Genomic DNA, 17,703 nt, shown 5'->3' with positions numbered 1-17,703 from the left:
CCAGAAATAGACCCAGACCCAGATTCTTGATTTATGACAACTGTGGCACTTCAAAGCAGAGGGGGGATTTTCAATACATGAATAGCATTCTCAATAAATGCTATTTGGGATAGCTGGCTGTCCATATGGAGAAGTGAAGTTGGGTTGTCTCTCACACCATACACAAAAATCACTTCCATGTGGGCTGGAAAGGTAAATGTGAAACAGTCAAGCTTATAAAAGACACAATAGAATATCTTGGTGATCTCAAGGTAAAGAAAAAAAAAGATTTCTTAGGCAAGACGTGCACCAAAAAAATCCCCACTAAAAAATAAATTAAAAGATTAATAATTTCCATTACGTTAAAACAACTTATAAGTTCATTAAAATATGCCATTAAGAGAGCAAAAAGGCAAGCTACAAGTGGGAGAAGGTGCTTGCAGTACACATGACTAACAAAGGACTAATATCTAGAACATACATAAAGCCCTTATAAGTCAGTAAGAAGAAGAGAGATAACCCAATTGAAGATGGGCAAAGATTTATATGCACCAGCATACATAAAAACTGCTCATAGCAACGTTGTCTGTAATAGCTCCAAACTAGAAACAACTCAAATATCCATTTATGATAGAACTGGTAAAGAAATTATGGTAGACTCATACAATGGGCCACCCTACGTGAATGAAATATAAACAAACTTCACCAATATGCAGTAACATGAATAAACCTTAATACTCTGGAAAAGAAGCCAGAACAAAAAGAACTGTGTTCTGGATAGTTCTATTTATATAAAGTTTTTAGTAAAAACTAAATTACACCATTTAGAGATGCATACATGGGTGGTAAAACTATTTTTAAAAAGAAAAAAGTCAGGACAGTGGTTTTGGAGGGCAAAGGGCAAGGATTCATGATTCAGAAGTGGCATAAGGAAGGCTTCTGGGATCCTGGCCATGTTTTATTTTTTGAACTGAGAATGGTTGCAGCAGTATCCTCTTTACAATATCTTGTTAAGAGAATACATTTTTAATTTTACGTACTTCTCCATTGTGTATATTTCACAATTTAGAATGTGTCTCACAAGTGTGACTTGCAGGCTGATTTGGAAACCATTGCTGTGATCTACCGGAGCAGCCAAATCAGAAAATCTCACTTCCTCAGTAATTTGAGTCTTATGAATCTGAAAACTTGTTACACATTAGTCAATGACACTAATGATGATGATGATTGAGGAATCCGTACCTGCTAAATTGTTTATCCTGAGAACTTCAAAATTGGGCCTTTTATAAAACAGCAGTGATATTACTAGCTAATCAACGGCAATAAAAGCTGACATTTAATGAGCAGATGAATGAAACAGACACAAAAGGAAACAGCAACTCTTAGCAAGAATTGTGATTAAAATGCCCCTGATCTGAGTGGTCACAGACAAGAAGACTGCTACAGATGCTGTATAATGATTGCTTTGAAATAGTTCTAAGTTCAGATGCTCAGAATATATCACCATTCAAGTCTCAATTTGCTTCTATATTCAGGGCTACTTTGCTCCTCTACAGAGGCTGATGGAGTAAAGTGACAAGAAACAGGTGGAATATATTTCTCTTGCTATTCTGGGTGTGTGTAATACTGTTTTTCAAATAAATTAACTTCATATGTTAATAGGTGATAATGATGACTAGTTCCATTTTACTATAGGAAAATAAGACCTAGACAGGTTAAATGACTTGCCCAAGGTCACACATCTAGCTAGGAAGTAGCAGGGCTTAGGGTATGAAGTCACACCTGATTCCCAAGCTCATCTTCCTTCTCCACTATATGACACAGCTGCAACAGTGTGCACATCTCTTAGAATAGACAGCATCCATCCATGTGTAGACACACATACAGACAACACAGTTCTCTCTCTCCCTTCCATTTCTCCCCACCCCAGAAAGACAGAGAGAGAGAGAGAGAGAGAACTCTGTATATATAGATAGAGCTAGAAATAGGTATATACTTGAAGTTCTCTCCCTTTTATTTACCACTTTAGGCAATGATTGCAGGAAACACTTCAGGGAGGCATTTATAAATCAGAGTAGACACAGATTTTCTCACAAGAAAGCATTTTACATTGTCAAAATGGTGGAGTAAACAATAGTAATAATAAATGCTTTCAGTTAGATGTCAGCCCGGATTAAATGCTTGGCTTGTCTGGAAATAGCTATCTTTTCCCACCAGTTACATCCTTGTATTGTGTTCTTTTGCTGCTATCAAATGAGAGAAGAGGGAATAAGAAGGAGGGGGTGGAGAAAGAGAAAGAAAAAGACAGAGAGAGGGAGGGAAGGAAGGAGAGAGACAGTGTGGGGGGGATCCTCCTTAATACCCAGCTATCTGAGTAGCTAAAACTAGGTTAAATACAAAGTTTCATTTCAATTGACAAGGAGGTCACTGGGCCATTAGGTAAGTGGTTCAAATATCAAACATTCTTGTTCCACATCTCAAAATATCCTTGTCACCCCAAAGGCGGTGTTCCACAACAGCTCCAGAGGTGGTCCCCAGTGTCAAGAGTATCCAGCTGGTAAATCTCAAGGGAAGGTTTCCAGTCACAAAAGATTGAGGGGCAGAGTTCCAAAGGATTAGAATTATGGAGCAACTTCCCTCAACAGAGCTCTCCCAATCCAGCCAGGGGGACTTGGAGATTGGAGTGTCTCATTAATGCATGCTCCAGTTCTTGTCCCATTCACTTTTCCTACCCTTTTCCCTGAAAAACATACAAGTTGCTCCTGAGTTTCTCTCTAGAGTCAGATGAATTTCATACTCCAACTTGTCTTCTACCAATGCAGCACCACAGGATCAGATTTCATTCTAGAAATTTGTACAGGAGATACAAATGTCTAGTTTCATGACCCAGCAGATGGTTTGAAAATATCTCAACCCTTAAACACCCTCTCCCCAAAAGACACATGAGGGTCATAATAGAACCTGACAATAATCCTAATGACAATAAAAAGGGGGGGGGGAAGTACTAGAGAGGTGGATACAGGAACTTTGTCAAGACTGTGTTCAAACTGAAGCATGTATATGAAATAGTCTCTTTCAACAGCTGATTTCTGCCTTACAGACAAACCCTGTTGGAAGGGGAATTACATTCCTCTGATCAAGGTCTACAGTTTTAAAAGCCTTGAGGTCAGAAATGTTCTCTGGACTTGGCGGGTTCCTTTGCTCCCTAAAGCAGCTAGAGTCCCCCTATAACCTACCAGCCTATACAACAGTTACCCCAAAGATGGGCTTTTGTTTTGAAGTCTCACTTAGAACAGAGGGGCAGGATAAGGGAAATAATGGCTTTTAAACTCAGGGTGAATAAACCAGAAGGGGGTCTTATCCTCTTGGTGTTTATTTCTTGGAGCAAATTTCTAACCCTTCTCTGAAGCCCCCTGTTGAGATCAGGGACAAACAAGATGAAAGGGAGAAATCAGAGGAAACAGAACAAAAGAACTTCAACCCAGGATTCTGAGCCCTCAGTGAAAACACAAACAGGATGAGTCTGTGTGTTTGATTTTGTGTTGGCTGGATGTTGGGAGTAGTGTTAAGGAGGATACATCCAGCAAAGACTTGGGCTTTCTGAACAAGCTAAACCAAGTGTGGCAAAGTCTGACACCTGAAAGACTGTGGCTCACATTGCAGGCTTAGAGGCATGATGGTGGAGGCCCATTTCTCTGCTGGGAAGCAGAGTTTCTCTGCCTCTTACCTTGGCTCCACCATGACCCACCTGCTGCTTTGTTGTGAGGGGTCAAGGGACCTGGTTATATAGTCCACCCCACTCTCACTCACTCCACCTAAAACTCCCGATTGTATCTGGAAGGCTTTCTTTGGGTGCTACTGCATTCCATCTGCCGAACTGTTCATTTTCAGGTCTGCCTGGGCTCAGGAGCCAATCTGACAACTCAATTTCTTTTTAAGAGAAAGAAAAAGTACATGTCCAGGTAATGGCTACCTTACTCATTTTTATGTGGACAAGAAAAGTCCTTCCAAATACAAATGCATGTGATTGATATGGAAGGCATACATGCTTGCAAAGGGCAAGAAAACATCTCAGGATTCTTGGGAAGCTGGATCCCAGTGTGTGGTAGATCACAAGATTTTTCTTGACATCTCTTGGGCCAACCATCTTAACAACTTTTATGCAAATACCTCAGTCTTCTTTTAATGCTATCTTGGAAAAAAAAAGACACTTTTGAGAATCTACTGCAATCTGTGGACCTTGTTCTGGAAACACACACACACACACACACACACACACATTTTTACATAAAACTTTAGGGAATTCACAGATCTATTAGAATCCATACACAGAACTTCCTTCAGCATCCGTGGGCCTAAAGTTAAAGAATCTCTGGCCTAGAAAAAGTTAATATTTATGGAGTATTTACTATATGTCGGGCACTATTCTAAGTGTTTTAAATAGATTCTCTCAATTAATCATAACAACCTCATAGGATAGGTACTATTCTTCTCCATTTTACTGACAAGAAAACAGTGGCAGAGAAAATCACTTGCTCTAGGTCAAACAGCCAGTAAGTGGCAGAGCCAGGGTTCAAGCCCAGGCCATCTGGCTTTGGAGCTCCTCTTCTTAGCCACAAAGTCACAGCTGTGAGATGAAACAAATGAAAGTAATTTTTTTCACACAGCCCCCCAAAAGCCCACCAGCTTCTTTTTCTGAGGGCATGGGCAGGTGTGTGGATAATTTGCCTCCCCACTGGGTAGAGAAGGGATGCCTGGTCAAGTAGTACACGGCTACTACTAATATTGTTCAAAATGAAAAATCAGTCTTCTACTTGGCTTTCAAAGAATAGGCCTTTGGCATTCACAAGAGCCCTTGAGGTTTGAGATCTTGATCCAGTAGTTGAGATTAGTTCCAGGGTCATGAACTCAAATACCTACAAGGTACTAGGAAAGTAATGCAAATATGAGATACAGGCTGGTGTAAGGCAGTCTGGAGAGAGGGGAACCATGGCCAACTGGAGAATATATGTCTTATCTCCGAACATTCACATCTAACAACAACCAAAAAAAAAAAAAAAATCTCAGGAATGCCAAATTAAAGACATTCAGGATGTGGCCATCAGTCTATGACTTCTAAGCAGACCATTTTCTTCCCACTTTTTAGGTATTTCCAAGTCAGGAGTGCAGGTAATATAATCTGTAAACAAGGGAAACAAGCTAGCCCGTGTGACAAACAACAGAGTGATTTTCATTCTGTTAGAACTGTGCATTTCTGTGCTAACCAACTGAACAAGAGGTTACTGGCTGAAAGGCCCAGACTCCCCAGAAGAAGACGCCTCAGGCATAAGTGATAGTACCCATCACATACCTCATGCATAGGGCGCATTCAAGGTCAGACGCGTCAACAAACAATGGCAGTGGAACACTGACAGCAGCTCTGGCCTCCTGGTCAGCAGGAGGATCTGTGATTGAGAAAGTGGTAAGTCAGAGATGGACCAACCTTACTTTCACAGACAACACTTCTGAGGCAAAAGAACCGCATTCGTTTTTTAGCTTGCCGTTCTCACCCTGCCTCCCAGAGAGTAGATTCAGTGGCCACTGGGAATGGGATCCCCTGAAGAAGGCTTCAGGAGGTTTCTAGCAGCCCCACAGGAAGAGAAATGCGAGCAGGGAATGTCTAAGAGCCCTGGGGACTTGACTCCAATGCAACAGGCATCTCACTCAACAGCAGCAGGAGTAGCTGCCATTCCATGGACCAAGCCAGCCCTGCAAGGCTGGTACCGAATCCTGGCACTGCCAACCTGTCCTGTAAAGATGTGAGGCTATGGCTGCCACTTCTGATGTCTACCTCTGGGCACCATGCTGGGAAGGAGGAGGGCGAGGCCTGATCATATCTCCTTGCTCCCCCATTCCTGAGATGGAGATGAGGATAGGGACAGGTGGGCCTGAAAGGAAGTAATACCATTAAGGGCATGAGATGCCATTACTTGATACGGGGCCTGACCTCATGACTTGACTTTTCCTAATTATCAGTGAGCCCTGGCAGTATGCTAGGAACTGTGCATGCTCTCACAAAGGCTTCATAGTGCCCTGAGGTGGCATAGCTGAGTGCCAGAGCTAGGTGGCACACCCAGAGCCCTCCAATGGAGGCTCAGTAACCCGCATACGCTGGTGAGCCCCGGCACCTCATCCAAGCCCCTTTCTCCCTGGGTAGAGTCAGTACCTGGCTTTGAGGCTTTAGTGGGCACCTCTGGATCTTGGGTTCCAGTTTGACAATGCTTCCTTTTCTTTTCTTGGCATTTGCCAGCCTTGGCAGAGATAGCTTCTGCAGAGGCAGCGTCCCCCTTCTCCTCTCCTGCCTGGCCTTTCTGGTCGCCTTGCTGCCCCTCCCCCTCTACTTTAACTGGGTTTGCCAGGCTGCTGCAGTCTCCCCCTGCCGCTGCTTCTTCCTGACTAGAACAGTGTGGGAGCTCCGGATTTTCCTGGACGAAGAAAGAGCCAAATATTAGTATCACCTCAGGACCAGCATTGTTCTCTGACACTGCTACCCACCGGGGACAGAGAGAAAACCGCCACAGCCCTGATCACTGAGTGGACACACAGCTTAACTGGGGTGTGTGTGTGGTGATAAGACTATCTCCTACTTCTGGCCACAGGGCATCTGCAACGAAGACATGCTAGGCTTGGGTGAAACAGAGGAACTTCCCTAGGCAAGGAAAGAAAGGCATGTAGGGGACAGACACCCTGGGCTGTGGTGAAGGGGACAGATGTAGAGTGTGGCACCCACCCCTCTCCTAGCCAAATCTTGCCCCAGTTACCACCTGAGGGATACCAAGGCATGCAGTGAGAGTAGATCCTATCACTCAATCCTTCCGGCAGGTTTCACTGCCATTCCAGGCCATCTGCCCCACCCCCAGCTCCAAAAGGACTTTTGCTAAGGCTTTGGCACAGGTTTGTTCACAGGCCTGTGGAGTTACCTCAGGTTCTAGAGCTCCGTGTTATACTAGTCAAAGCACTAGGGACAAGCTACTCTTTTGACTAGATTTTGGGTGAAAAATCTGAAAAAGATACAAGTCGTTTGGGAAAACAATCATTATCTCTAGCCTTTTCAAGACTTTTTGTCCAGGAGAGGATATTTGACAATGGATCTGGAAATAAATCCAATGACAGAGTGTGCAGATTTACCTGGAGAACCCTGAACTGTACTCTAAATCCATAGTCCACGGATCCACATGCTCATGTTGTTTTCTTGCCCTCCAACCCCTAGCCACCCCCCCCCCAAATGGTAGATAGATAGAAAATAGTGTATAGTCAGGAGAGTACAGTGAGGTAAGGAGAAGAAGGATGTAGTTTTTCACAGTATCTAACCTGGGGAGTTCAGGGGTTTTGCAGCACCCCAGCAGGGCTGCACCTTCAACTTTCCATGAGCCCCAGGCATTGTCCACACGAGAGTACACTGCTTCACAAAGCAAAGTTGGTGTAGCAGCCCAATCCCTCACTCCCCAGCTGGCTCACCCTGGAAAGCCAAGGGTGCTATTTTACCTCATTTCTGATTGAGCTGCAATGAGAAGTCACTCCAGGCACTTCTTCAGTTCACTATTAATGCTCTCAATCATGTACTAATTATTTCAAACATTACTGAAATGCACTAAGGGTCTCTGACTTCAGAAGATCTGCCTCCACTCCCACCCCCACGCCCTCCTTTAAATCAGGCACACCTGCATTTTATCACTTCTCAGGAGCAGGGAGAGAAGCAGGGAAAATGTAAGTTTCCTGCCTATTAGAGAACCCAAGAAGCCATGGAGATCACAGGGCTTCCATACAGGGGAAGAACACATGGCACAAATGGAAGGTAGACTGTTGCCTCAAGGTGCCTCGGTTTTCAGTGCTAAATCCTGCCTTCACGTCTGGACTTCTGAGCCCCAGCTTCTGCCCACTTGCCCTGTTCTGGGAAAGCCAGAGCCTGGAGCCAATCTCTCCATGGTTCCCTATTCCCCTGTCTTCAAAAATGGGCATAAATGCCCGTCCTTCCTTCCAAGGACTTAACGCTTCCCCAATTGCTTCCCTCTTCCTGACTACAAATATGTACTGGAAGTCTACTGATGTGTAAGACACAGTGAGGGAATATAAAATTACTTCCACTTGGGGATCAAATGGAGTTGTCTCTGCACAAAGAACTCAGCTGGTGCTCAAAGACCAGCAGCTTGAACAAACAAAAAAAGCAGGAAAGGAGGGGTTGTTAGGCCTCTTCCCAGGCTCCGCCCCTAAGCTGATAAAGCCACCCAGACTGAATGGTTCCAGGGGAAGCAGGCCAACTCCTTTTTACTTCTATCAAATCTCTCTCAGCTGGATCTGACCAAGAACTGAAAAATGAAGGTAATGAATCCAAAAACCCCCGGGACCATGTCTGAAATCCAGTTTTATCTGTAAGAAAGAACCTTCTAGCAAAGAACACAACCACTAGTGGCTCCATTTCTTCCTTCTCAGGAGCCGAAGGAGAGGTAGGGCTCACTCCCACGTTTGCCCACACAACAGCCAAATGAAGCATCGCGAGCGAGCTGGGCGAGTTGAGTTTTACCTGTGACAACTTTGGTAGATTATGACTGGTGCCTTCAGTAGCCATTGATTCTACGTGTTCCTTTAATCTAGGGTGAGGTGCCAACAACTTCAGGATATCGGGAAAATGTTCCTGAGAATCCCCCGGGACTGATGGTGAAAAGAAACTAAGGAGAAGCTGTGACATAAAACAGAAGACTTCACTACTTAAGTTTCTACAGGTGCTTGGGTGATGGGGGGGGGGGAGGGGAGGGAAGGGGCAGGGGACATGAATTGCAGGGTGAAACTCCAGGGAGGCAGCCTGGAACCAGAGATCCCAACATACCAGGGCAGGGGGGGCTCCATTCAGCATACGTCAGAGGTACCTGGGGAGCTTATGAACACTCCAGATTCCAAGTTCCCACGCCTGGCTCCCCCAGGTCTGAAGCGTGGCCCCAGAATCTGGATTTCAAAAAGGCACCACAGATGCCTTCGTCACCCTAGCCAAAGTTAAGAACCATCACTCCCACACTACCATTCCATAGAAATATCTGCAGTGGGAATTCAAGACCTATCTAGGAGAAAAGAGACAGGGAGATAAAGGTAGGAGACGAACCCCATCGGGGGACCTGCAATCACGTCTATACACTCCCACAGGTAGAAGTTCACACGTCTTCTAGGTTCTTCCATGTCTTTCCCCTGCCAGCCCAGTTTGCTCATTCCTCCCTGGATTATCCTCCTTGGACCTTTAATCCCTTCCACAGTGAAGTGGTGGGAATAGCAGAACCCAGCCTCTCCTTCCTCATTCTGGCCTTCACTGTGCCAAGACTGTTGGGTAACTTCAAGGACTGGAGGCAGGCAGGTTCCAGTCTGGGACCAGTTTCCCTTGTGGCCAGAGAAGGTGGGGAGTGGGTGAGGGGACAGCTAAAGACCCAGAGGCCCCAGAAAGGCCTGGGAGTCAAGGATGAGTGCAGGCTTCCCCACGAGCTTGCTTCAATTCTCCCCTGTGCCAGCATGGGTTACAGACAGACATGTGTACATACTGCATGTAACATGACACACAAGCAGCTAGCTTCGCTTCTCACACATGTTGAAGTGTTTACCACTGGGCAGCTACTGCAGTACCTGGAGACCCACTAAAGGATGCTCCACACCCTTGCTCATTATTAACTGATCAAGGGGGTCTGACAAACCCTGACCATACTCTGTCCAGTTTGATTTGTTCCCTTGCTGGCCCCTAGAAGTGCCTTTGCAAGATTCCTTCAGATGTCAGCACTTTCCATGTAGCCAAAGCCCACTCAGTCTCCAAGGCTAGCTCCAGAGCTATACCTCCAGCCTCCCTGATCTCACTTGTCTGTTCGTGCTCTCTCCCGCACCATAATGGAGTGCCTCATATTACATGGTCTTGCCTTGGTCTCAAATTGTGCCACACATGGAAGTCTTTCTCTCTAACCAGAGGGCCAGCTTTTGGATGCACAGATGTCCAATACATACTTTCACCCCGGGTGGAAGTGAATGAGGACACTTCTCCATCCTGGGGCCCAGGCAGAGGCTGAGCATTCAAGCCCAAAGCCCTGAGACAGATCACTGTCTCCTTCCAGCTCTGGGAAACCCACTTTCCAGGTCTAAGGTGGTAAAGGAGCACGATGTGGAGGTACTCGCACCACCCAGGGCCATAAATGCCAGCTTTCAGAGGCCCCTCCTCCCCAGGAACCAAAGTTGGCCTTCAGGAAAGCCCTCCTGAGTGGCCCAACAGTACCAACCCACTTCTGAAGCAGTCTCCCTGGAACTCTCCCCCAAAGGGCATGGTGCTTGCTTGTCAGGATGGACACCGGGTGATGTACGCAACTGTTGAATCACTATGGTGTACACCTGAAACTAATATGACAGTGTATGTTAACTAACTGGATCGAAATAAAAACTTTGGAAAAGAGAGCATGGTGCTCTTCAGTGGCAGCCACACAGCATCCCAAGGTACAGGGTTAAAAGGGCAGAGCAAGGACAGGGTGGGAAGGGAGGCAGAGGGGAGAAATCAAAGGAAACAAGGCAGAAATGGCAACAGCACTTCACTTCTTACCTTTACTACCTAAGACCTCATTCTAGACCTTCCCAATGACTTTGGAAAACAAAATTTGGGGTCAATACAAATGCTAAAAAGAAACCCAGGCCTGGGAGTGTCTAAGGTAGCTAATTACTGCCAAGTGAACCTGGAACATCTTTGTAAAATCTTCTGCCCTGAAACTGGAAAGGTACAGTAAATAAGAACTGCTGAGGGCCCTCATCACAGTCAGTGGAAATTCACCTCTAAATTCTTGGCTCCGCTTCTGAACTCTGGGACACTCATTATGGGCAAATGCTCCCTTTTGTATTGTCTGGCATTTATAGTGCCTTGTATAACACAGGCAGCATTGGAAGGTCCTTGAGGACCGAGACTGTGGCTTATGCCTCTTTTCGTCTCCAGAGCTTAGCACAGCACCTTGCCCTGTAATGTTGCCCCAGAGAGAGGTCAACCCAGCTGATGACACTACAGCCTCTCAGGCCAAGTAGGAAATGGACGAATGGAGTAAAGAAACCCCTCACCCCTGGATCTGACACTTGCCTCTGTTGGCTTTTGCACACCCTTTCCCCGAAGTCAAGATTCTTCTAACTAACCTTTGTCCATCTCCCACCCCCAGAACTGGATGGTCCCATGGCTATTCTACACCACACCCTAGCAGTGACACCAAACTCCCTGGCATGTCCTCCTGGGATAGAAGAATGGAGGAATGGCTAAGAAGACAGACTCTGGAAGCAGATGGAGTTGGGTTTGTATGCCCTTTCATCAATCACCAGCTGCATGACCTTGGGAAAGTCACCAAGTCTTGGCTTCCTCATTTGTCTCATCTGTAACATGGGGATAAATAACATCACCTATCCTCATAGGGATGTTGTGGGGATTAAATTATATCCTCCACAGAAAGCCCTAGCACAGTGCCTGGTGCACTGGAAATGCTCGATAAATGTTAGCTGTTATTATTATTATTCACACCATAGACTACATTTAAGATTCGGGGAAGGGTCCACAGCCTGGAATGATTCTCTGTCACCAGTACTCCTCTCAAGAACACCTTGCCCACTTTCCCAAACCAGGTCAAAACAACTCTCTAGAGAAGAAATATGTGTGAGGCACAACCTCCAGAGCTCAGCTTCCCCTAGTTCATTGGTTCTGCTAAAGATTCCTTTCTGGGGCTTTCAGAAACCAAGCTCCCTTTCTTCATCCATGGCTCTGCCAAACCTCACTGGGAGAGAGGCACTTGAGACAGGTGGTGAGTAGGGGGAGGGGCACAAGGAGGCCAGAGGCTACCACTGATTGTCAGCATCCAACTTCCACGCCATTTGGCTACATACCATGGAAGCACACTGCAGACCAGTAAACAATGCAGACCAGGAACTGAGGACGCTTGAGCCCTTTACCAATGCTAACATTTCATGAATTAAAAAGCAAAACAAAATAATCACATTCTCCTGGGATTCAAGAGTTACAATGACTACTTGGATTATATCATAATGATCCCTGACTTACATTTGTGAGATAGTGTGTATTCTATTTCTAGCAAAGGCTGAAGGCTGGAGTTCTGCATATAGCAGGGGGAGATGGTGACCAACATTCCTGATGAGAAGCCGCCTGCCCTGTGTGGCTGGTGAAGCTGTGACTCAGCCAAAGCAAAGTTCTACAACTGCAGGCAGTCCCACACCCCTGACCTCTCATCAACAGCCAGATTCTCTTCAGTGAGACTCCATCCCCATGTTAACTTGTTTGGTTTGCTTTGGTTTGGTTTTCCTACTCACAACCCAGACTCTGAATCTAAGAAGCAAGAATATTCCTCAGAAGCTCCTCCAACAATGCAGGAACTGCTCAATCCGATTGTGTATGCCAAGAGGCAATTGGCCCTTGTGTCTCCTTCCTGCCCCTTAACCAAGGGGGCCACACACTCAGGGCTTAAATGTCAGGGAGGGCAGTTCCCTCACTCCCCTCCCTGGAGAAGACAGAGAAGTGGGAGTCCACTGTGCAGCTGGACCTGACGTCATCTCAACTCACCCTCTGGGCTTCAGATCTTGCTCTTTTGTTCTTTCCATCGAGGGACACACAATATAGAAACTCCCTTAGTGCTTCCTCCACCTTGCCTAAGGTGGCTAAGGCTTGTGCTTTTCTGAAGTGTGCCTGGAAGAAAACATTAGCATTCAATCCTGTCCTTATTCACTTATTGACTTAAGCCAAACACTTAGCGAGTGTTCACTACCGTGTGAAGGGTTTTAGGACTACCTTATCTACAGCCCTATCATGTAGGCAAAATGTTCCAAAGCCCATTTTACAGAAGATAAAGCTGAGATCCAGAAAAGTGACTTGCCCAAAGTAACACAGCTGGTAAATTGTGGAATCAGGGGTTTAAGTCTGGGACTGATCAATACCAAAGTCCAATTTCCTAACCTCTGTGCCATACGACCTCCCCACTAACCCACTGTCGTATTGGAGGCATTGCCAAATGTAGCAGGAATCCTCATTTAAGCACATATTAGCCAGCTTCCAGGACCCACCCAGATAGGCCTTCCTACTAACTAGTCTGTCAAGTGGAGACCTAGTCCACATTACTGGCTGAGTGCTCACCTATACTAGCTGATCATTTTTCAGAAGAGGCCCAAAGGAAGGGACATGATCTCTCCAAGACTTCAAGGTAGTTAGTGGCAAAACTGGAACTAGAACTGTAGTCTAGGACCCCCAGAATGCTCTTCCCCACTAAACAGACTTCACTTTAGAGGGTTAGCCAGGGACTGAGGACTGGTTAATGGTTTCCCTCCTGTGGGCTCAGCTCACTTCTGTTCCCTTCCCACATCTCTAAAAAGTATAAAGAAGTTTTAGGAGCACCTGAGTGACTCAGTTGGTTAAGCATCCAACTTTTGGATTCAGTTCAGGTCCTGATATCCTGGCTCATGAGATCTAGCCCCGCATCCGGCTCCCCGGTCATTGGGAGTCTGCTTGGATATTCTCTCCCTCTGCTCCTTCCCCCACTCCCACTCCCTCTCCCTCAAATAAATAGATGACTCTTCTTTTAAAAAGTATAAGGTTTTAGGCCTCCCTGGGGTCCCTGCTCAACTGTCCTGGCAGAGAAACTCTAGAGGTAGCAGAGGAGCATCCTGGGAAAGAGGGGGGAACAAGAAAAGAGGTAGGAAGAGGGCTACACTCTGTGCTTCAGGACAGGTGGTCGTTGCAACTTGGCTGGGAGGGTATTGCTCCTGAAGTCATCTAGGGTGCCCCTGGGGGCCTGCTCCCTACACCCTTGCCTCCATGGCTGACCCTGAGTCTAACTTAGAGAAGGAAATGATCCAGATTGCAGCTGCTGGGCACTCCCAGCTTCCCCTCCTAACATGCTTCTACAGGCCCTGGGGTGGTGCCCTCTGGCTCCAGCCTAGCTACAGGCGCTGACAGGGATCTGCCTTCTCAAGCAGTGGCCCCCACTCCAAACCTCTTGAGGTCCTCCCCTGTGCCCCTCAAGCTCCTCCTGGAACCTAATCTCAGCTGATACTTGGGTGCTGACGGCTTCCCTCATTGTTCCTCTCTGCAGCATTTACCAGGGCCCCCGGAGAAAAGCTTGCATGACATTTCAGGGGGCTAGAAGGAATAAGTGTTGGAAGACTGGAGAGGACTCTAGGACCCCTCAATCATACCAAATAGCAACCCATGTACTCCACCTGCTCAGGGCAGCCAGCCCACCCACCAAGAGTTGTACCACCTGCAGGATATGTTGAGTACCACTGCACCTGGCTGGAGTGGCTGGAATAGGGCTGCAGGAGGTGCACTCCTCCCCTAAGGGGCATCCTGTCTCAACCCTCAAGACAGTACCATTCATTTTCTACACTGCTCTCCCACTTACCCCAGCACTTTGGCCAAATGAAACTCCTGTTTACTACTTCCACCAACTCTGATTTCACTGGGAAGTCACTTTTCCCATTTCATCTGAAATGGTCCACTACTTCTCAGCCCTCTTCCCACTGTACTATGAAGGCTCCTACCCTTAGGCCCAAAGTTTATGGTGGGAGCAGAAGAAGGTGCAAGAGAAGTCCTCCTACCCCTAGGCAGCTTCCTCACCTGCACTGCTATAAAGCATGAAATGTTCTCACTGAAGCTCCTTTGGGTCAAGACTTCGACTTTAGTAAACTATAAATCTGTTCCTTGGGAAGGAGAACATACAACTCTGCCATCGCCTGTGAAAACCTTCTCATCAAAGAACATAAGGGATTCAGTCTGACACTAATGGCCCAGTATGCAGGTACACAAATGCTTTATCTGAGGTTCCCAGTTCCAGAAACAGTCTGATAATCTGAAGTTTCATAAGCTTGGCATAAAAAGTCATTAGGTGGCAAAACCTAACCTACAATGATATGGAGTACGTTATAATCTTTATCTCACTTAGTATGAACCTTCACTTAACGTACTGCAGAAATATTAGTGCGTATGCCTATCGGATGCTGTCCAGAGCTCACTGAGGGTATCATCTAGTATATGGTCTTTCTGAAATCAGAAGCATTCTGGACTCTGAACACTTCTGGCCCCATGAGATGCAGATAAGGGATCACAGATCTGGACATGGGTAAGGTGGATTTCCGAGGTGGCATCCTGGGGATTATGTAGAGAGAGCACTGCACTAAGGCCCAGCAAATGGTAGAGCTCCCAGAATGACCTCTTGGTCATGCTCACATGTGACCCTCACATCACACCCCTAGGAAGCAACTGGGGTGGAGAGCAATAGCTGTGCTTTGCAAATGAGGACACTTGGGGTCCAGAGAGTGAAGTAACTTCCCCGTGGTCACTTAGCTTGCAAGTAGTAGAGCCCAGGCTCAAACTTCATCTCCTAAACAAAATATTGACATGTGGCTAAGGTCCAGTCCTGAGGCCAGAGATGCAGCAAGTGACACTTTGCATCCTAGCATCCCAAGAGGTGCTTAGCCTTTCTCTGACCATCCCTTCATGTGACCTAGATGTTTAGGGATACCAGCAGGCTGAGTGTATTAAGGACTCAAAATAACACAACCAGCCAGCAATATTTTTTTCACATTCTTCTTTCTACTGTCCATGAGAATGATAGAACATATAATGCTATGAGCCAGGCATTGTTCTAGGCATCTTACATATATTAGTTCGTGTAATCCTCACAATGAACCCTGTTAAGTACGTGCTTTGAATATCCCCCCATTTTATAGATGAAGACATGAGGCACAGAGAGGTTAAGTAACTTGCCTGTGACCACACAGCTGGTAGAAGTAGCAGAGCTGGGGTGGTCTGACTGCTAAGTCCATGTTCTGAAAAGTCATAAAGCCTAAGCTGTTCTGCAGGTCATCAGGTAAAGAAGTAAATTGGGGAAGAATCCAGTTCTTTGCAGACCCCTGAGTCACCCTTTGCCACCCCCAGCTCCTTTGCAAAGCCTTTTCCCTGCTTTGCTGGAGCCCTAGTGCCCCAAGCCCCCAGGGAGGTAGGGCTTCCTGCCAATTCCCGTCTATAGTACAACCCATTGCCATCCCTCTCATCCCACTCACCTTAAAACCCATTGGGCGGAGCTTACATGCTATTTCTGCATCATGCAGTGCATCCTCATGAGACTCCAAGGTGAAATATATTTGAGACCGGTTGCTATAAAGCAGGTGGTCATTTGGAGCTGCCAGAATGAGGAGGAAAAAAACAGCTCTCATTAGTGGTCCCAGCACAAACACATAATAAGTCCTGTATGAGGATAGATCTTGAGCAAATGGCACGTTATCTAGGATTTTTCTACTGGGGATCCAAAGGGTTAGCCTCGATTTCCAGCCCTGATATTTCCCTGCCTGCCACACCCCCCAGCCACTCTGGGTCTGAGCTTCCCCAACTATAAAGAACTAATTTTTTTAAAGTTTATTTTTATTTATGTATTTATTTTATTAGAGAGAGAGAGAGAGAGCAGAGGGAGAGAGAGAGAATCCCAAGCAGGCTCAATGCCCAGGGCTCCATCTTACAACCCTGAGATCATGACCTGAGCTGAAATCAGGAGTTGGGATGCTTAACCAACTGAGCCACCCAGGTGCCTCATAAAGAAATAATTTTTGCTCCTTTCTCAAGCAGATCCTTACAGGCCCTGTGGGGTCAGGGGTGCATTAACAGCTCTGACATAGAAGAAACCCTGGCCCCCTACTTTGTGACTATGCATGGCTAACTGGCAGCCTGGCTTCTGAGTGAGGTATCACCCACGAAGAAACAGGCCAGGGACAAGAGAAAGGGAGATGGCCAGATGTGACCCCCATCATGTCCACCAGGAAGACAAGTCCAGGTTAGCCTGCTAGTGACATTGGCAACTCTCTGTCCACAGAGCCCAGTGCATATGAAGTTTCTCTGAATGCACTTGGAAGGTCATCACATTAGATGGCCAAATGTGAGTGAACCTAAACAAGGCTGCTGGGAAAAAAGTGAGCTTGGCTCTCACTAACACTATGAATCACTAGATGCCAGGGCTGGACAGGCATTTAGAGATCACCTGGCTCAACCAAACCATTCTTCAGATGAGGAAAATCAAGCCCAGGGGGCAGAAAGCATCCACTCCAAGTCATACAGCTAGCTGGTCAGACTTTGAAGCTTTTGAAGCTGGGGTGGGGGACATGTTCATTTTTTTTAAGGTGTGCAGTACTTAAAATAATGAGACACTGGCCACCTTCCAGCACATAGATACTGGCCTCCTGGAGAGGCCCCTTACTTCTTAAAACGGTAAGGCCGGGATCCCTGGGTGGCGCAGCGGTTTGGCGCCTGCCTTTGGCCCAGGGCGCGATCCTGGAGACACGGGATCGAATCCCACGTCGGGCTCCCAGTGCATGGAGCCTGCTTCTCCCTCTATGTCTCTGCCTCTCTCTCTCTCTCTCTCTCTCTCTCTCTGTGACTATCATAAATAAAAAAAAAAAAACGGTAAGGCCGTCATGATTTTGTCACCCTGACCGCTCATATTAACAAAGGTGAAGGGAGAACCCCCAGGGGAAAAGTGGTGACGGCGACAAAGGAGGAGGAAGAGAGCGGGAAGGGGCTTTCCTGGTCCCTTTGGTTCTACAGCACTCGCCCGCCCAGTTGCACCTGGCTATGTGCCTTGCCTGGGCACAGGACATGCGTGGAGGGAGGGGTCTCCCTATTCCTCGAGTGCCAGCCTTGCACAGCCAGCC

General features: G+C 46.7%; 1 protein-coding gene across 10 annotated transcripts in view; it reads right to left on the bottom strand.

The window, feature by feature from the left end:
• The window catches only part of LONRF3 (LON peptidase N-terminal domain and ring finger 3), a 39,271-nt gene that overhangs the window by 19,130 nt on the left and 2,438 nt on the right, over nt 1-17,703 (bottom strand). For 3 of the 10 annotated variants that reach the window (XM_025986734.2, XM_025986735.2, XM_025986736.2), the window contains exons 2-6: nt 16,066-16,184; nt 12,575-12,697; nt 8,540-8,695; nt 6,185-6,443; nt 5,330-5,423 (exon numbers count right to left, since the gene is read on the bottom strand). In XM_025986734.2, coding sequence (XP_025842519.1) covers nt 5,330-5,423; nt 6,185-6,443; nt 8,540-8,695; nt 12,575-12,697; nt 16,066-16,184 — 751 coding nt within the window. The remainder of the gene's footprint in view (nt 1-5,329; nt 5,424-6,184; nt 6,444-8,539; nt 8,696-12,574; nt 12,698-16,065; nt 16,185-17,703) is intronic. The other 7 variants (XM_025986737.2, XM_025986738.2, XM_072744250.1 and 4 more) reach the window with 3 other exon arrangements.

The sequence above is a fragment of the Vulpes vulpes genome, chromosome X, assembly GCF_048418805.1.
Source record: "Vulpes vulpes isolate BD-2025 chromosome X, VulVul3, whole genome shotgun sequence".
In the NCBI taxonomy this organism is placed as follows: Eukaryota; Metazoa; Chordata; class Mammalia; order Carnivora; family Canidae; genus Vulpes; species Vulpes vulpes.
Note: the sequence above shows the minus strand (reverse complement) of the source record. Positions and strands in the feature narration are given on the sequence as shown.